At 43.0% G+C, this 20,902-nt stretch overlaps 1 protein-coding gene and 1 long non-coding RNA gene across 5 annotated transcripts in view; one reads left to right on the top strand and one right to left on the bottom strand.

Annotated features, from left to right (window-relative positions):
• The first annotated feature begins 8 nt into the window (after positions 1-8).
• Positions 9-3,644, top strand: LOC309531451. Its single transcript, XR_014219322.1, has 2 exons — positions 9-264; positions 3,436-3,644. It is a non-coding gene; the product is annotated as an uncharacterized lncRNA (long non-coding RNA).
• Positions 3,645-10,784: 7,140 nt separating this feature from the next.
• Positions 10,785-20,902, bottom strand: part of FRMPD4 (FERM and PDZ domain containing 4) — a 219,658-nt gene continuing 209,540 nt past the window's right edge. For 3 of the 4 annotated variants that reach the window (XM_082220847.1, XM_082220848.1, XM_082220849.1), the window contains exons 13-17: positions 20,397-20,579; positions 18,914-19,052; positions 17,357-18,421; positions 15,741-17,027; positions 10,785-12,736 (exon numbers count right to left, since the gene is read on the bottom strand). In XM_082220847.1, the coding sequence (XP_082076973.1) occupies positions 11,391-12,736; positions 15,741-17,027; positions 17,357-18,421; positions 18,914-19,052; positions 20,397-20,579 (4,020 nt within the window). In that variant the 3' untranslated portion in view covers positions 10,785-11,390. Of the gene's footprint in view, positions 12,742-15,740; positions 17,028-17,356; positions 18,422-18,913; positions 19,053-20,396; positions 20,580-20,902 lie in introns of all 4 variants that reach the window. The other variant, XM_082220850.1, reaches the window with a different exon arrangement.

Consider the following 20,902-nt stretch of genomic DNA (forward strand, 5'->3'; position numbering starts at 1 on the left):
GTCAAATAGCCGCGGCCACGCCCCCTCAGCGCCGCGGCCACGCCCCCCCACCGGCGCGCTCTCTCTCTCTCTCCCGCGCGCGCCCCCCTGACTCAAGAGGGCGGGGACTGAGTGGGCGGAGCTACCGGGCGAGAAGGACGTTGCTCACGCTGTGAGTAAGTGGAAGAAGGTTCCTCCAAGCGAGTGTGGGGAAGCCAGAGATAAGAATGAAGAGAAGCCAAACTTCCGGTAAAGAGTGAAAGACTCTTTTCCTCGCTTGCCGAGGTAACCAAGCTGCGTTGAACAGGCTGTATATGGTTTACATCGGGCAGGGAAGATTTGTCGGGATCATCTCCGATGCGCCTGACCTGGTTTCCGATGGATTCTACTTTTTTTTCCTTTCCTTTTCTATCTCTATGGGTGGAGCAGTGCACTGTGGGCTGAAGGGTATTAGGGAAGGCGCAGAGAGGAAAGGGAAGGGCGCAGAGCGATCCTAACCTTCCTCCCCCCCACCCCCTCTCGAGGAGGTAGCCCCTCTGAACTGCAGGGGATTTCGCTTGTTCAAATTCCCACCCCACCCAGGGTGGCTGAAGTACCAGTAACAGAACAGTTCTGCATAGAGCAAGTAAAGCTCCGCCCCAAAATCAAAACACTAACGTTGAAACCATCTCATCACCTAAAGGTTTTTTAGCTCTGCCCATGGCTAAGTAGGAGAGACGACGACTTTTTTTAGGACCAACTAAAATGATACAAAGCTAGTCAGCAAACCTTCAGGCTGGGTCATAGTCTAGAGTCATGTGCAAAAGTTATAGTTATCAGGTTACTGGCATGGGACATACAGTACAACAGATAACAAGTGCCCACTCAGACCACAAACACAGATGGCTCAGTTCCACAATCTGACCCTGCCTGGCCAAAATGGCAAACTGCAGTCTTTGAAGGTGCAGGCGTTGTTAAGCAAAACCTATTCCAGATAGTATTGTAGTACAATAAGCCCGCAACTTATGTGGGGGGTTACACACTGGGGCTCAAGCGCCTAAAGCCACAACACAATGGGTGCACTAGTGGGTGGGAGTGGCAAAGTAATTTTTCTCAGATGCCTGCTACCCTTTTTTTTTTTTTTTGCCAAGCACGTAAAGCTGAATACACAGAGGTTAAATGTGGCAGAGTCCAGCCAGCCCGCACAGCCCTTGGATCATCACAGTCTTGCAAAGTGGCGCAGGGCTGGCAGGGCAGCGTGAGGAGCCAAATGTGCAGCACCCCCTTAAAAATGTGCTCCAGCATCCCCCCACAACACGCTCCATCTTCATAAAAACCTCAGACAACTGTCATAATTCTATTACAATCATTTGCTCTTTAAAAGCAAGGCAGGATGAGAATAATGTTTAAAAATGCCTCCCAGTTCGAGGCAGCATAATTTATTTTGCCTATTCCTCTGCCATCATACCTGAGACATGGATGTGAATAGACTCTATAAAAGGGAAAGCAGAGTGTGACATAGGGCTTTAAGTAACACACAAGGCAGCTGCCCCCCAAGCCAGATTGTTATGTACTGAAGTTCTCACCCTGGGCCAGCAGGGGGATACTCTAGGTAGTTTTCACTCAGGTCCACATATGCAAATAAGGGATTGAAAGTGACGTTCAGTGATTGGATAGTTACAGAAAATGGTTACTGTTGCATTCTAGTGGAGCTCTATATAAGCAGGCTGGCTGAACCCTTCAGTTCAGTTCTGTTCTGGCCTGTGAATAAATAAGAGCTGTTTTGAAGAATTGCTGTGTCGTCTGATATGTTCACCCACAACTTAACACAGATATTGCTACAAAGCACACACCATACTTCCTAGCAATAGGTCACTGCCAGAGGCAGTGTGTCTCTGAATTGCTAAAAATTGCAGGTGAGTAGAGTGTTATTGTGCTCAGGTACTACTTGGAGGGTTCCTCCTGCCATCTGGTTGGCCACTGAGGACAGGATGCTAGTCTAGATGGGTCATTTGCCGGATCCAGTAGGGCTTATGTGCTATGCCATTGAGCTATAGGCCCACCTCCCCATTGTTATGTTACAAATTGGGTGCTGCAAACATGGGCAGAGCACAAGACAATTCTTCTGGGATACACCTTGCGTTCTACTGCTGACCTGCAGTCACATCACATGCATACAAAAGTATGCATATAGTTGTAACTTTACAGTGCAAGCCTATATTTGTCTATTCAGAAGCCCCACTGAGTTTAATGGGACCTACTTCTTACCAAGTGTCCTTAGGATTGCAGCCTTAACCAGAATTGTGGTCACATTTCATGGTAGCTAGCAAATATGTTTCAAAAGGAATCAATAAAAAATAGACTAAGAGAAACAAAAATATAATAGGCAAAAACTACATTTTTTATCCATCTCATGCCAGGACTAACAATTGCTTTGGGGGAAAAGGTGGAAATGTTACAGACACAACTGAACTGCACGTTCAATTTCCTGCATGTTTCATCGTAATTTTGCAGAGCAAATGACTAGATGTGCATTAACAACTAAGAGCTTCTGAAACTAGAAACTCCCCAAAATGATTAGATGAATGGCTGTCAGGGAGATGACCCTCCTCTGTTGGGCCTTTCTTTCCTGTTGCCTGCTGAGAGTCTTGTGCTTATCATGTGAAATTTTTTTTTCTGGAAAGTTTCAAAACTTGTATTGTAAGAGAGAACCTCGTGGTTGTAAACTAATGCATGGATGAATTCACAACGTTTCAGTAAGTGGGTTTTAAAAACATCTCTGTTATAGCCAATTGTGTGAAAGTGAATTAAATAGAAAACAAAAATTTTGGATAATGTTCTCTCTTTTCTCTCTCAAAAGTTCTGTTTAAAATCTTTTCCAGGAAGTAATCGAAATGTGTCTATTGTGGGGTTATTTTCCTATTGTTATTTAGAGTACGGTGTGGTCCACAACTCTCATTAGCTCCAGCCAGCATGGTCAATGCTGATGAATGATACGAGTTGTGGTCCCAGCAACATTTGATGTGCCACAGATACCCAAACCCTCGCTTTAGAGCAAAGATTGGATTAAGGACTTGTGCTGGTTGAAGAATGATAGGGGTTCCTGTCTTCTGCTTCGTAAGTGAGCCTCCTTCAGCTTCATGAGGAAAGAGGAAGGAGGAGCTCACAGCTGCTATTCACTTCTTCATATTTCTCTCTGGCTGAAGCCCAGACATGCTGGGTGGCTTGGAGCCTCACTGACACCCCTCTGGAGGCTTCACCCAAGGCCGAAACCCTGGCTAGACCCACCCCTCAGCTACGGCTCTGCATTAGGTGTGGGGAGATGGGCTCCACTGAGGGTATAGACTAGGCTGATCCTGAAAGTCAGGCCTTTAGCTGTTAGCTTTTGCCAGCAAGGGACAAGCATAAAAGGAGTGATGCAGCAGAGCCTGTGTCCAGCATAAATGCTTACAAAACTCCAAATTGCTTTTCTTTCAGATGGAGCCTTGGATATATTTGCAAGGGAGAAACAGCAGTAGATGTTAAGCACCTCCACCACCGGCCTTCCGAATGTCCACCCTCTACATTAACCGTCATTCATGTGTTGGGGGGGGAACACATTTTTGCTAGTATAACAATTCTGTCTTTATGTGGAAAACCGTGAGTCACTGTCATTATATTGCATAAAATAATATTCTTTTAGGAGATGACTGCACTTGCACATTTCATTTTACTTGACACATATACTTTACTTTATATAAGTGGCTGCTAATACAAAATTGATTCTGAAAATATTTAGTCATGAAGTACTTGACATCTGTACTGTTCGTACCATCCCTTCAGAGGGTTTAGGATACAGTGGTGCCTCGCAAGACGAAAAGAATTCGTTCCACGAGTCTTTTCGTCTTGCGATGCTTTTCATCTTCCGAAGCACGGTCCATCGCAACTGCGCCTCTTCAAGCGGCTTTTAAAAAAAAGCGCAAGACATTTTTGTCTTGCGAAGCAAGCCCATAGGGAAATTCGTCTAGCGATGCAACGCAAAAACGGAAAACCCTTTCGTCTGGCGAGTTTTTCGTCTTGCGAGGCATTCGTCTTGCGGGGCACCACTGTACTGTTGTTTCCTACTGGTCTTACATCTGCATTTGAAACACTGTGGCTATCCTGTATTCTCATGAAAAACAGAGGCTACTGTCTTGGATGGGAAACAAACACGCTAGTGAACTGCCTCCACTGTTACTGCCAGAAGTTGTTCTACCATCTCAATCATCCCAGGTGAAAGGATTGCAAATTACTGTTGGATTCACCACAGTAATTGAATGCCAATTACCACTGCTTGGGTGTGAATCTTAAAGCAGCTGGAGCTCCATCCAGTTCCAGTTCTCATAATGTTAGCAGCAAATACACTCTCAGACTCAATGCCAACACAACAACACAACACAACACAACACAACACGGAGCTAGGTGTTTAAAGAAGCATTACAACCTTGTAAATCCCTGCGGCACTCTCTCAGAGGCTGTTTCTTCTACCTCCCATCATGGAAAAAGCAGGGAAGGAGTAAATTTGACATGTCAAGGTTTCCTCTTTTCATCACAACGAATGGCAGGATAACCCAACAAGCTTTCCCCCAAAATTCTCAAGCACCTCCATTTCTCATTATCCCACTAACCATGTCTGATGCATCATGATGTGGGTCAGACAAGCGTGCTTTACAACTGGATATGAAAAACTGGTATCAGCATCCTCTCCCCCCCCCCGGAAAATGGCTCTAATATTAGACTAGGAAGCAATTGCCTTGAGACAGTGCCTCAGGGGCTGTGCATTTAGCCAGGGAAAGGATCAGATGCTCGCCAGTACTTCTTTGCTGTCAGGTTCTCTCATTAGAGACAACATAGCAATGTGCAGGTGGTTAGTCAGGCTGATATCATGGGTAACAGGGAAAATGAGGACCACAGAAGGCTGGTGCTGTGCCAATAGGTGCATCATAGGCATTCCGATTAATGTATTTGACTCCAAGCATTCCCACAGCATAACTGGGCAGTTTAATTAGCAATTCAATCCCTAGAAGCATGTGCCACTAGGACTTATTTTATGGTAAGAATGCTTAGGGTTGCCACAACTGGCACGTGGCATGCAACTTCCAAGCAAGCCTGAGCCTCTGCACTTTTAAAGAAACTAAACAATGTTTATATTGATATATCAGGACAGTGTATAATCTTTTTTCCCTTTTTCGTTTTAAAAAGAATTGAGCCAACATTCTCTCTTATTCATGGATGGACAGAAATCTATAATAAAAGTATTTTCATAAGAAACAATTTATCTAGCTCTTAATGTTAATCTAAATGCGTGATGCGTGATTAGATAAATAAGCACTTGTGCTCATTACTGCTTGAAAACTGCCACATCTGTACAATGGAATCATTTCTTTATTATTATTGCTGTCATTTCCTTCATGGAAGACCCGAAGCCTGAATGTATATTAAGCTTTCAGAGTAAGGCTATAACATGATCTTTAAATGATTTGTGTTAAATGAGTTCTGCATAGTGTGCTAACAAACCTGAAGTATGAATTAGCTCTCCATTTATTCAAATTGACAGTACGATAGAACTGCTGAAGTTTTTGAAAGTAAAATGTGTGTGTATACCTATATCTAAAGGTAAAGATGGACGACTCTGGGGTTGCGCACTCATCTCATTCTATGGGCCGAGGGAGCCAGCATTTGTCCGCAGACAGCTTCCGGGTCATGTGGCCAGCATGACTAAGCCACTTCTGGCAAACCAGAGCAGCACACAGAAACGCAATTTACCTTCCCGCTGGAGCGGTACCTATTTATCTACTTGCACTTTGACATGCTTTCGAACTGCTAGGTTGGCAGGAGCAGGGACCGATCAATGGGAGCTCATCCCATTGTGGGGATTCGAACCGCCAACCTTCTGATCGGCAAGCCCTAGGCTCTGTGGTTTAGACCACAGTGCCACCCGTGTCCGTATATCTATATCTAGCTTCCTTTAAATCTATGGGGCGTCTTTCTTAGAAAGCATCTACATGATGTTAGACTCATTTCCCAATTCAAAAGGTTTAAGGAAGGGGTGATTCTGTGGTTCTCCAGATGCTATCCTCCCCACCCCCAGCTTCCATCAGCCCCAGCTAGCATGGCCAATGGTCAGAGATGATGGAAAGTGGAACATAAATTTAATTGGGAGGAAGAGATCTGCATTTCATAAATTGTCCAGCAACATCTGGGATGCCCCCAGGAGCTCCTTCCCTGGTTTAATGGGTTCCAAAGCATATTAATTCAATGCTACACAGTGGTCTGTTTGGGTATTTTCACAGTGCAGGGAAACAGTACATACATGAGTGTTGTACAAAAAAGAGATAGATTTTGCTCTTGCACAGCTCCATATCAGAGCACCCATATTTGTCTATAGGTGGGATCAGATTTCCACACACAAAATATGAGCAGTGCCTACCAGGAAGATCTACTGTGCAGCATGGGAACAGAGCAAATATATTCTGACCCGAAAACACATTCTTCCAGATTGGTTCACAGAGTGCTGGCTCTGTTGGCGCAGGCAGAAGGACTCTTTCATCTGCTGATGTTTTACTGTCTGCAACAGTGACTGGACCAGCAGCAGAGGGAACTCTAATTGATATTGGCTCATTTAATGGAGCAGGTTCCTTTCCAATTTCTCCCCTAGATGCTATGGTAGTCTCCCTGGAGTTGCTTCTTAAAGAAGACTCCCAAGAGTCTCCCTTTAGCATAATTTCCACCGTTGTACCGCACTAGAAAAGGGGTGTGGGGACCAGGTGAACTCTGGCTCCCAACATTAAAAGTTGTATTTATTGTTTATTAAATCTGTATACTGCCCTATGTTCTCAGGGAGGTTACAACATAAAGTCACAATATAAAAAACATAAAATACATAATAAAAACAAAAACAACCTAATAACCCCCTTCCCTCCACAACACCTTTTAAAAGGGCATTGGATGTCAATCAGCCAAAGACCTGGTTAAGGAGGAACGTTTTTGCCGGGTGCCTAAAATTGTGTAATGAAGGTGCCAGGTGAACCTCTTTGGGGAGAACATTCCATAAACGGGGAGCCACTGCAGAAAAGGCCCATTCTCATGTTGCCACCCTCTGGACCTCTCGTGGAGGAAACACCTGAAGAAGGGCCTCAGAAGATGATCTCAGTGTCCAGATAGGTTCATATGGAAAGAATTAATGTTTTAATCTCCTCTTCCACTCACAACCATCATGTTTGGTAAACTGCAGCTTTTAAATAAAACATACCTTTGTTAAACGCTTGTATTCTTGGGTTGCCATCTTTAGTAGAGCTATTTCGATGTGAATGAGACCTCTTCCATATAATTGTCGTGATCCTTCCAGAGGCCATCTGCATGGAAGCAGGTTTCTGTACATGGAACTGTACATTGAAATGAGTTTCCTAGGCTGCTTCAAAAGCTGGAACTATGAAATACATCATCAGTCGTGCAATTCAGCTGTTTGGGAGGAAGAGGGGCTGGGATTCTGTCTTCCTCACTCTCTGCTTCCCGACAAACTACTGATCAACACAGTGGTAATTTATCTGATTGAGTTATACGTACACATAGTTGGACCACAACCAGTGAGATTGGCTTGAAGATGCAGACCATAGCTTTGTCTTGAATAGTGACTGAAAAATGTGCTATGATGTTTCTATCTGTTTGGTTCCACCTCAAGCTACAGAGTTCAGGTTATTAGCTCCAAGAGTTAGGCTAAGTCAGAAATGGACATCTCAGGGGCCACTCAATTCCCCAAACAATGTCTAGGGAGCCAAAGAAATGTGGGATATGCCAACTGCTTCATGGGCTGTCAGGCTCTGTATTAGTGTAATAATGGCTTCTAGCCAGGCCATTACTCCACTCAGCCATAAAGTTTAGTAGGAGACACTGCAGCAATAAAAGATTGGAGCCCTCTCTGGGTATAGAATTCTGGTAGACTTTAGGGGCCTGATAAAGTTATTTGAAGACTAGATTGTGGGATAACCGGCCTCATATAACAAACATGCTTAGGCCTAATTAATGCATAAAGGGACTAACACCATAAAGTCAGCTGTCCTGCCAGGCTTAGCTCACCTTGGAAGGGTCTAGGTTCAAACCTTTGTTCACTCTCCAGTCTCCCCAAGAAGCTCAGCATGTGAAGAGGGCCGCATGGCTCTCACCAGCCACTCTTGAGTTCCTATACCAATAATTTAGGAGCTTTCACCACTGTAACTAAGCCAAGTTTTACTGTCTGTGCAACCTTTTCCAAATGCTGTATGGAAAAGCACATGAATCACACCTTTGGAGAGTTTGTAAGTAAACCGTTTTTAACTTGCCAAACGTGTGGTATTTTTCTGTCCTAGGAGAAGAGGGGAGTTTGGGAACTCACAAGGGCATATTTTAAAGGTCTAACAGCCTATATTTCCACACTTTGCTGTATATTTTGTGATTTAAAATCTTTGCAGGGGTTCTCTCACTAATTAGTATTATTATTAATTCAATGTACAGTCATACCTTGGCTCCCAAACGCCTTGGGAGTCGAACGTTCCCGCTCCCAAACAATCAAAAACTGGAAGTGAGTGTTCCAGTTTTCAAAAAAAAAAAAAAATGGAAGCCAAATGTCTGGCACAGCTTCTGCTATTGTTTCTGGCATGCCTGCACAATTGGGAACCAATCAGAAGCTGCACCTTGGTTTCTGAACTTTTCAGAAGTTGGTCAGACTTCCGGAACAGATTCTGTTCGACTTCTGAGGTACATCTGTAAATACTGCCCTTAATCAAAAGATCTCAGGGCAGTGTACAACATTAGAAACACATTACAAAACATAATAAAAACATCGTAAAAAGCACACTGACAGACAACCTAATTGTAAAATATTGGGGCAGTACTTGCTCCAAACTTGGATCTTGACAACCTAGGAATTATTATTTTATGCATATTTTTTCCCTTGAAGCAACATGATTGGGCCCATAAATATCAGTTGATCAACTATGGGTATGGGCTAGGTATCTTTAAGCTAATCAGCATATCTGGGATAAGCCCTCACCCTGCAGCCACACACATGCACAGCAGCCATATTAATTATGGACTTTTGGGGATTGTTAATTTGACATAATGTACATTTATAGGCTTAATTTGAAAACAAAATTTGCACAAAACGGAAGGCATCCTATTCCTTTTTATTTTAAAGCATGATTTAATGGTACTAGAGCTTTTAGTCATGAATGTCCAATGAAATGCAGTTGACTAAGTCTTTGGGAAATTCCTAAATGGGAAAACACAAGCAAGATTGATGTGGAAGGCTGGTGACTAAAAGTAGACCAGTCGTATCTTAGATGTTAGACTGAGAAGCCTAAAATCTTGAAGACAGATTCTAGTTGTTGAGAAATGCTTGAAAACAGTGTCTGGCATGTACCCAAAGGGCACAAATAGCCTTTAGACAAAAAACTAAGTCTTCTCAATAAATATCTCATTTGTTCCTCAGATAACTGTGTTGACACAGTCTCTGCTGCGTATGCTCTGGGATCAGCTGGAATAGCTGCAGATGTTTCTATGCAGCAATGTGCTCTCATCCTCTCTTCTCACCAGTATTAAGCACATGAGTGTGTACACTCCACATGGTACACACCGTAGTTTACTAGCATCCTATGGAGAGAGAAAAGACCATTTGTATGAGGGAACCAGTTTAAGTAGGCACTTCAGTTAATGCTGGAAATGATCCAGATTTACCAAGCTAAAATGGATAAAATAAATGAAGAATGCAATCATGTTGTCGTTGATTAATACTTCACTGTATTATTTGTTCTTCGTGAGCTAGAGATACACACCATATTGTTCTGAATATTGCTTAGGTCAGAGATGGGGCGATCTGTGGTACTTCAGATATTTTTGTTAGACTCCAACTCCCATCAACCTGAGCCAACATGGACAATTGTCAGGCTGATGGAAGTTGTAGTCTAGCAATGATTGGAGGACCAAAGGTTTCCCTTAATGTACACTGATATGTTCCCAAGCTTTATAGGTAATCACTGATTACTGCAAGTCTGAAATGTTCATAGGAAAACTGATGGGCCAGGAAATTACAAGTTAGTTATATGACATCCTTTCAAAGCTCTATATATTGACCTAATTGAACAAAGAGCAGAGCAGGAAAACAGACCACAAATCACCAAGTGCATAAAGTAACAGAAGATGATACAAAGGAGTAAGAAGACTAGGAGATGCCTTAAAAAGCCTATACATAGAACTCAAGTCACTCTGTTCAAACTGTCCAGGAAGTTATTTCATGTAATGCACAGAGCTACCTGTGGCAAGATTGCTTTTGATTCTGTTTTCAAAGGGTTGGGTGTCTTAAATCGTCTTGGGATTCAAATGAAAGTGTTCCCCACACACCAGCTTTTGTGACACACCATCTTGACATGGCAGACTAACCAAAATAACTTTGAGCAAGTGCTTCAAGCCACAGCGTTGAAAAAAGACTCAGGGAGAAGCTGTGTGTAGATGTGGATATAATATAAGGCAAAGCTGCCCTTTATTTTCATAGGAGGAATTGCTGCCAGGGAGAGTGTGTGTGGCGAGACAGTGGGGCGAGCTTCTCTACTTGTTCTAAACCAGCCCCTTTTACAGGGAACCTTATGAAAAAAGCTGCAGTCTTAACTGGAAAGTTAAGGGGAGTAAACGTCCCCCCTGCCGAATGTCATAAGCTGCATTTACGTGTTTGAATTTTGCATTTGCGTTAAACATTTGGGAGCAGTCCTGCAGGCATTTTTGATTGAGCAGTGGCACAGAAATAAACTACCAATGTAACAGATGCATCAAGCAAGCAGTATGAACAAAAGAGTAATTTATTATGCGCATATATATACACATATGTATATATATATTTATATATATATATATATATAATCTCTATTCAGTCACAATAGTCTCTGGGTTTTAAAATGTATTTTTGCTAAATTCAATGCTTTAAAAATTATAATTCAAACATTAAATACTGTTATATACATTATGATTCAATTTCTTAGTTCTAACCATGAACAGTATAGTTCCCAAGTATAAACCTGGACGGGGAAAGTAAGTAAATCCTCTAGCATTACAGTCTTAAGAAATTAAGATCAAACACCTGTACATTTGACTATGGAAAAAGTCAAACTTCCAAATGCTTTTATATAGTTTATCCTTCAAAAAGAAAGAAAGAAAGAAAGAAAGAAAGAAAGAAAGAAAGAAAGAGGAGGATAGAACTGGTCAGAAGTCCCATAGTTGTTGTTGTTGTTTTTTAAATCTCATACCTATTTTATATAAAATAACAAAATATACAGAGAGAGCGTCAAGGTTTGTTTGTTTTAAACATTATTTCATACACGTACAAGTAAATAAAAGGTTTTTTTTTTAATGTATGGCTTTGCAAAGGTAGATTATGAAGTGACTTCTGTTTATTTATTTAAAAGCATTTTAAGAGAACGTGTTAGTGTGCTTACGATAGTGGCCATGGTGGTCGAATTACGAGCCAAGAGTTTAATGCTAGAGTTACCGGAGGTCTTACCAGACACTGCTTCCGCAGCTTTTAGAAGACAAATGTAGTTTATTACAACCTCATCTATTTTAGCTACAATTTCCTCCTGCTGTGTTTCAGAGTTCATGATTTTAACTAAACGCATGCAGGCTTCTGTTAAGCAACAGAGTACTTGAAAGCTGGAAGTCATAGCTACAAGCATTTCCTCTGGGCTTTTTTCAGCCATGGCCATTTTCCTGCAGGCACTTCCCAACTGTCTCGATTCTACAGATAACAGTTGTTTATACTGAGAAAGTTTAAGGTCATATGCTTCTGAATGATCCTCCCTCTTCCCCATACACGATCGGACCAAACAGAGGAGCTCATTGGCATCTTTTTGTGCTGCAAGAAATCCATCAGGCACTGCATAATTCTTCTCCTTCATTACGCCAAGTCTCGCTATTCGTGCATCGAAGGACATGTCGCTGAGATTCCTATCGGTTTGACCATCCTGGTCTCCGCGAGTGCTCTTGCTGCTTGGGCTGCTTTCCGCATCGCTGCCAGTCTTTGTGCCCTCCTTCCCATTCTCCTCACTTTCAATGGAAGGAGGCCGAGGGGACAATTCTGCTACCTGGCACTGTATCTCGGGACGATAGAGGAACGAGAGCCGGGCGCCACCTCTGTGTTCATCTTCATCCTCGTCCTCTTCGGCATTTCCTCTCGCTAGGAAACAATAACTAAAGGGGCCGCGGCACTTCCAATTGCTGGCATCCAGCTTTCGTAAGGGCAACGTTCTGTACTGCTTGGACTCCTTCCGGATGGCGTTCAAGACAGGAGATCTCCTGCTGCCCACGCTGCTGACATTCACAGAGCTCTGGGAATAACTTTTGGATAACGTTTTGCCCAGAGGAAGTTCTCCTCTTTTTTCTGATTTTGTTGAGCCACCTGCTTCAGCGATGTCTGTACATAACACACTGACTGGGGCTTTCTTCTTCCCGAGAAACGTCTCGAGGCTTGTCGATTCTGCAGTGACGCTGCTGCTTCGTCGCAGAACTTTCCTGTTGTGCGGCATCTTGAGGCTTCCCCCCATCATCTCATATGGCCATAAACTAACCGCTACCCCACCTGACTGGTTGACTTTGGGAACATCAAAAGAGTCTTGGTTTCGACTTGGCACCTTTGATTCTGAGTGAATGTGGGATGATAGCGTGATGGAATCAGCTCTGGGCTGGTTAGGAAAAGCTGAAGACATGCTTCCTTGTCTTCCAGTCACAGGCTCTGTGAAAGCTACACTAGGGGGAGTAGAAGAACAAAGGGAATAATTAAGCATTGCCTCAAAAAGCCATTTAGTGGCCAAGCATTTCAGCCATATGGTCTTAACTGATGCTTTGGAAAATTTAAAAATGACAGGTTTAATATTCTGAATACACAGACCCCACATGCAATCACAAATCTTTCAGGAGATGTGCAGTTCATCAAAACAAAAATTAAAAAAAGATCTTTACATCAGTCATAGAATTATAGAATTGTAGAATTGGAAGGGACCCTTTAGATCATCTAATCTAATGCCCTGCAATGCAGGTATATGCAGCTCCCCCATGCAGGGATTGAACCTGCAACCTTGGTGCTAAACCAGTGCTAAACAACTGAGCTAACAGTTCCTTCCATATGTTATTAGTTAACTCTGATGAAGAAGACAGATGTAGGCTGGATCTACACTGATCTAAAAAAAACGCTAAGAAAAAAAGTTATATACAGTGGTACCTCAGTTTTCGAACGTCTCTGTTGACAAACATTTCAGTTTTTGAACGCCGTAAACTCAGAAGTAAATGCTTTGGTTTTCAAACATGCCTCAGAAGTCGAACATGCCATGCGGCTTCCACTGAGTGCAAGATCCTGAGGCCTAGCTGTTGACTATTGAGTTTTTGGTTTTCGGACGTTTCAGAACTCAAACGGTTTTCCGGAACGGATTATGTTAAAAAACTGAGGTACCACTGTAGCTCTCAATGCAATTTTCCATTTACTGCTGTACATTTTTACAGCTCATTTATAACGTTTTAACTCACCAGTATAGATTAGTCTATGGTGTAGAAAGAGAAAACGTACCACCTCAGCTGTGAAGCTGCCTTGCAGTTTGAAGTGCACTTGTCATAGGAGTGACGAATTGAATGCTTGTTTAGCTGTTGGTTTTGTCCTTTCCCCTGCTTGAAGGATGACCCCCGCCCCCTGACTTTAGGAATCAGCATACACATTACTCTGTTCATTCAATGTCTTGCTCCATTCTCAGAACTACAATTCCAGGAGTTTCATGTGAAGAAGGATTGATTGTGAAACCAGCTGGGAATTGTAGATCCATGAGGGGAAATAGGGGTTTCCTAACAACTCTCAGCACCCTTAGCAAATCATACTTTCCAGGATTCTCAGGAAGGGGGGGGGGAGCTATGGTTTTTAAAGTGGCATAAATGTATGATGCAGATGAAGCCTTTAAGCAAACTTTCAGGAGAAAAGATACCAAACGGCATGCATCACATGGTTTGGGTTTCAAGCAGGACAGTAACATCTCCAGCTCTGGCCAATAGAGGAAGGAACTGCAAGGATAATAATTGCCAAACAATTGCCATTGCCAAATAATAAAAAAAGCTTTGTGGATGGGAACTTCTGCAATCCTATACACCTAGGAGTGAATCCAATTCTGCTCAATGGGGTTAATTCTGAGTAGGCATTTGCAGGCTTGCAGAGTTAGAGGCTTGTTAATACTGCCTGCCGGTACACTTTTGCCTTCTTCCTCCCTATCTTGCTTTGCTTTCCCTACCCACGGTCGGCCAGGTCTAACTGGTACCTCAACCTCCCTTCAGTTGGTCTCTGGGTTCCTGCTACAGCCTCTCATTTCAGTATTTCCAATATTCTTCTGAAGACTTTGATTCTTTTATTTGTGGGGCTTGATCCCCCACTTCTGAGGAAATCAGACAAATGTGCATGTGGCCCAAAGCAGATAATGGAGCATGTGTTTTGGATATGCACAAAGTCTACACTCCACTGCACAGGTGGGATTTCTAGAGTAGCGACTGTGTGAAACCATGCTAAGGCCACACTCTTAACACTTGAAGTACTGTCAGGGCTAAGAGGAGTGGGGGGAAGAGATAGCGGGGCCAGAGGCTGATCCAGGAGCCCTATATATACCTGAAGGAGCATCTCCACCCCATTGTTTATCCTGGACACTGAGGTCCAGCTCCAAGGGTGTTCTGGTGTTTCTCTCATTGCTAGAAGTGAAGTTACAGGGAACCAGGCAGAGGGGCTTCTCGGTAGTGGCGCCCGCCCTGTGGAACGCCCTCCCTTCAGATGTCAAGGAGAAAGAGAATTGTACAACTTTCAGATGACACCTGAAAGCAGCCCTGTATTGAGACGTTTTTAATGTTTGATGTTTTATTATATTTTTGTATGTGTTGGAAACCACTCGGAGTGGCTAGAGCAACCAAGTCAGGGTGGGATATCAATAATAAAATTATTATTATTATTATTATTATTATAAAGGGGTAATGATTTATGGGCTGTTGTGAAGCAGGAGCCAGAGATGGAAGATGGGGAAGGGTTTGAGCTGTCAGAGATGGGGGAGTAAGGACAGGATGTGCCAGAAGTGGATGGAGAGATGGCGCCTGAAGGGAGGGGGCTAGCAGAATCCTCTCCCCTGCTGCCCCCCAGGACAAGGAGGGCCTTAAAAAGGCAGGCACAGTGACATTTCCAAGTAGGAGAAGTCACAGGTTGCTTGTGCTCTTGCCATCAGACTAAGGTACTTAGGTTTGCATGCAGGCATGGTCCCATCATTGCTCCAACTCAGAGCACAAGCCTGCAAAGGGGTGCCAGCTACCTAGCTACCAGGTGCATGTGTGTGCATGCTTAGTGTGCTTCAGGATCTACTGTTAAGTTTGTGCTGGTTGTTTGCCCTTCTTGGGCTGTGTGTGCTCTGGACAGTCACTTCATTTTTATTTTACAGTGGTGCCCCGCAAGACGAAATTAATTCGTTCCGCAATTTTTGCTGTCTAGCGAATTTTTCTTCTTGCGAAGCACGGTTTAAATGGTTTAACAAAGTCGCAAGACGTTTTCGTCTTGCGAAGCAAGCCCATAGGGGAATTCGTCTTGCGAGGCAAATCGCGAATGAAAAAACCTTTCGTCTCGCGAGTTTTTTGTCTTGCGAGGCATTCGTCTTGCGGGGCACCACTGTATTTTAACGGTTTAAAAAATGCCGCCCATGTCTCTTACACACATTCAGATTAACACTTTGGTGCTGCCGTACCTGTAGTTTCTTTAATCTTGGGGATCCTGTGACATCCATCTCTCAACGTGCCGAAGAGTGGGTCAGCGGAATTGACTGTGGGATGCATAACAGGCACTGCCATTCTGTGGCACACAGTTTCAGGCTGCTGGTGCAGCTCCTTGTATGTTGCTCCGTGGCTGGAGAGCATGGTGGCTCTTTCGTCTGCCGGAATAATGTAGCTGAGGCCCTTTCCTGCTGAGTCAGGGATAATGTGCTTCGCGTCAGAGGTGCAAAGAGGAGATTCGACTGGGGTTCCACACGTGCTGCTGCCTGTGCTGCACCCTGCGTCCACTGAGGAGCACTGCGAGCTTTGCAGAGAAAAGTGGCCTTCGCTCTGCAGGGATGACATGCGCTTAGCTAGGTGATACTCACACAATCTAGTCATGCTCTGCTCTGCTTCCGGAAGCTTTGGGAGGTGGCCATCGCCAGGTGAATTAGCATCTTCGGAGTCACTGCGCTCCTTGGGCGAAGAGAGAGTTGTCACATCTGAAACAAAATGTTCATCTGGCCCATGCCCTAAAGCCCCACTAGGACTAATCTCAGGGTGCATTTCCTCTTTACAGTCCACCTCTGTTTTCCCGAGGCTTGAAACTCTCGGAACTGCCTTTCCGTTCACCGTTTCGGAATTTGGCTTCTCTGCCGCTCCCTCATCCGAAGCAGCATACCATCTTTGGCCATCCTTGCGAAAGGCAGTTCTTTCCACATTAAAAGTGCTTATGCGCTGACCCTCTCTTGAGGAGAGAGTGCTGACTTTGCCCTTTTGCTCATCGGCTTCTGTCTTTTTAGCCCCCGGCTGTTTTTTCATAACAACATTGCCATCAGGGGTTGCTTTCCCTTCCCCTTCGGCCGCTTTATTTTTCCGTTTCGTAGTGCAAGAATATATCACGGACCCCATGTGCAGCTTGCTGAAATATTCAGTAACAGACTTTGTCTCCATGGTTTCCGGTTCCATCTCCATGTTGTCTGAATGGAGAATCTGCTTGGAAGGCACAACTTTTGACTGTAGCTCTGCAACTTGCTGATTGGCTGAGGACTGTACGGATTTCAGCAGCAGCCCTCCAGCCTGGCTCTTGGTGATGGAGAACTCAGCCTGCTGCTCCACAAGCGGTTGATAACCTTCGTTAGTGGGCAAAAACAGGCGCGTGGCATTTTCAGACAGTTTCTGTGCTGTGGCCAGTTCAGAAGTTTCAGTCATTTCGGAGGAGTTAGTCTCATTGCCAGAATCTGAGGAAGATTCGGGGCTATATGCTCTCAAGATGGCTACACCTGCATGCCGTAAAAAATAAGAGCCAGTTAATGAAATCACACCAGGCACTTCAATATACTGACAAGGGGGGGGGGGAATGGATTGGTTTTTTAAAAAAAAATGGTTCTAGAATACTGATTCACATATTGCATAGTTTCCAAGAAAGGCAAATTAACATTATGGTAGTTCTATCACATGGTATGTGTAGGTGATGGAGGAAAAACAAAAACAAAAAATAATAATGAAATGTTTCCAAAAAAATGGGCTAATGATGAAAAGGCTAAATGGTGAAAATGGATGAAATGGTATGGTTTGTTTCAGTGAATAAACGTAACAGTGGTGTAAGAACCTGAGTTGTCATTTGTCTGTTGTTCCTCGGAAGCAGCCAAGGCCTCCAGTGCTTGAAGAGTAGAAACCACAGCATCATCCAGACCCTTTTCAGATTTCCCTTCAGTATTTGTAGGAACAGCATCAATAAGTGACACTGGAATATCATCACTCCCTGCATTATTAGTCTCTTCCTTGTCCTCTCCATACTGCACTGTGTGATTCTGAGAGTCTTCTTCGTCAGAGCTATCCCTGAATCCAGGTGGAGGAGCCGCAATGGCCATGTTCAGAGAATGCAAGAGGAAGTCGTCTTCATTGTCATCCCCTTCCGGAGGTGGGAGGGATGTCAAGTCAATGATGTCATCACTGGAACCCGAAAGGCTGAGAAGAGCAGGCCTGTTGATCTCTCCCACCATCATGTCTTCCTCACAGCTGACGTCGTCCTCATCTTCAGCATCGTCTGTGTTCTCTGCATAGCAAATGTCATGCAGCAGGGGCTCCTCTATTCCTTCCGCAGCTCCAAATATTTTGCCATCGTTCAAACCTGCATAAACGGAATTTGCAGCAAACTGAATGCTTTCAGCATCAGGGGACAACTCCAAACTCTTGATGTCGTTGGCATGGCTTATATAAAGAGCTCTCTGCTTTTCCAGTGCTTCTGGACTTTCATCCAACAGTCTTTCATAGCCAAGGGTTTGGGGGTTAATGCCATCCAAACTGTGATCTCCAAAAATAAAGGATACTTTTGCAGCTCTCGGAGATCCCTGCGTTTTCTTGTTTGATTCTATTCCTCCTGAGTATGACAGTGCAGATTGCTGGTTTAAATTTTGGTTCTCTTCTTCTGCCTCTGCAGAGTCCTCTTGTTTGGCCAGCTGCTGATCAAGGACACTAGAATTATAAACACTCTCTATGTACAAGTGCCTGTGTTCTTTCGGGCAGAAAGTGCTGTCATTAGCCTCTGCAGTTTTTTGTCTCGAGTCTATATACATGTGCACCTCCTGCTCTCCTTCCGCTGGGAATGTTGTCGTTTTCGCTACACAGTTCCACTCGGGTCCATGGAGGTTATGCTTCCCCTTAGTTTCAGTCCCTAAAAAACAGAACAGGGGGGTAGAGAGGAAAGGCGAATTATCAAATCAATTTATGCTATCTCGCCTACTTCAGATTAGATAGCTATTCCTAAACAGCCATGTTTTAAGATTGATCCTTTCCATATAACCTTGAAATAAGTTTCTAACAGTTGCCTATTCTTAGGCTACTCCTTACTTCTCAAAGAAGTCAAACGCTGAATTCTTATTGTGAGAATAAATCAAATACTCAACCCATTTTGATTGCGTATCCTAACAAGCAGACTTAATAACTCTACTTGGGTTGGTTGACACCCCGATACCGATAAGGGAATTTATATGGCTCTGAAGTCACTTTCAAGTTCAGCATGCCACCTGCAAATCGGATTTGCCAAGATACATACTTTTGCTTTCCTAGAAGGTCTCTGCTGACTGAAAGCAAAACTTACCTGAAAGGTAAACTGGTACATCATTTTGTATGTCTGTGTATTCATCACATGATAAGTATACATTACCTGCTTCACGGCTTCCACTATTTTTCTTGCAGGCCATGTTAAATATTGAACGCCTGGAATCAACTAAAAGTCTATAATATCCAGCGGTTAAACAGGCAAGATTCATGGCATCTGACGATTCCATTAACAAAGTGATTGGCTAAGGGGAAAAAAGGACAGCAAAGTCAAGGCTATAATCTCTGGTGGGGTGCCAGATTTAGAGCACAAATTGGTTGTTGTTGTTTTTTTTAAAAAAGAAAAATAGTAAGAAAATATTCTAGATGGAATTAAATTGATAGCATGATTCTAACCAAGCTTAACCACAAGCAATTCCCACTACGTTGAATGGGATTTCCATGAATTTGAGAGAGGCATCCTTATATGTCAGATCCACCCCTGCCACACTCTCTGTGTCTTCCAGGCACAACATATCTTGTGATCTTGACTTCCATGTCTTATAACATCAAAATAATAGCAGTAGAAGGTGAAAAGACTTAAAAGGTGCTCCAGAATGGACACTTGAAATTATGAATGTTCATTTTTCAGGTAGAACTGCCAATTGAGGCAACTGAGATCTGTTTTCTTAAGACCCCACCCCACCCCCCAATTATTGGTCCAGGACCATTTGGACTGTGTTTTCTTCTGTCCCAGTTCTCAGGGGATAAGCTGTAGAGATAAACTGAGACAAATTCAGGCCATGCATCAATTCCTTTAATTAAGAATCTCACACCTAACAACCCTATAACTGTATATGGGACTGGATGCTTTTAGAAATCTACCACAGTTCAGTATTTTGCTAACGATTGGCTCTGTGTCATTCCCATAATTGTAAAGCATGTAAAATATTGGCTCATATGAAAAACACATTTTTCTGCTTGCTTTTGGTCAAAAAGTTTCACTTCAAAACAGTCATTCATTTTACGCTGAATGGCAAGAGCTTTGGTATAAAGCCACTCAGAGCTGTCTTGGGGGGGGGGGAATAGCACAAGTTAACAAAATATAGGGAATTCTTAGTTTGGTGGTTTAAAAAGAGCAAGGCTGCATTTTATTTTTCAATGTTTGAAAAAGGTTTGTTGATATTTATTTTTCTGAGGAGATGTGCCGAGGTTAATGTTTCCCAAATGCTTTCAAAATCCATTGAAGCATTATGCAAATAAACTGTTGCTGGTCACTTCTTTCACAAAAGAAGTACTGAGATTGAAAATAAACATTAAAAAGAAGAGAAAAACAAATACTCTTCAAAATAATAATTGTAATTGTGGTACTTCTAATCAGAGAATAAAGTTCAAACTAAGCTTGTTTACAACTACATAGTGAGCTTTGACAGTAACTAAGATTATTATTCCAAGGTACGTCAAGAAAATGAAAAGAAAGGCTAATTGAACTAGACCTGATGCTGAATTTGATGGATCACCAAATTTAAAGGGATAATTGAACTCTCCTTTTTTATTCTTACGATGCAGAGCTGAGAGTCTTACTGAAACAATTGCGACATTCAACTTACTTTTACATCTAGCACATGAAGCTCAACTCGAACAATAGTTTCATCTTCTGTAAACATCTCAATTCTGTTCACGTGGCTGAAATCTGCCAGCAGAGCTACCAGATTTGTTTTGGTGTTTATTACGTGGCTGATACCATATCGTGGCCCCACTAACAGTGTCACCTCAGAACGTTTTTCACCCTGCTGCAACACAGGAAGCAAAGAGAAGGGGTTTTCACAAAGCAAGGAAATACATGTGGATTTAAATCAGTTTACCTCCACTTAAATCAACATTATGCAACAAATCCACAATATCTAATTTAACCAGCTAGGTTGTGGATCCTCACAGAAAATAATTTTACAAGATTTTCATCAGTGTATATACTTGGTACTAAGGGATGAAAAATCTATTTAAAAAGTACCTGGTTGAAATGAGCCTGCTGGAAGCTGTACTAAAGCTATTGCATGATTTGGCTCAATATTACTTGTGAAGCAAATGATTAATTGTCTCATTAATTAGCCACTTG

This window comes from Podarcis vaucheri (genome assembly GCF_965113315.1).
Source record: "Podarcis vaucheri genome assembly, chromosome: 4".
Classification (NCBI taxonomy): domain Eukaryota; kingdom Metazoa; phylum Chordata; class Lepidosauria; order Squamata; family Lacertidae; genus Podarcis; species Podarcis vaucheri.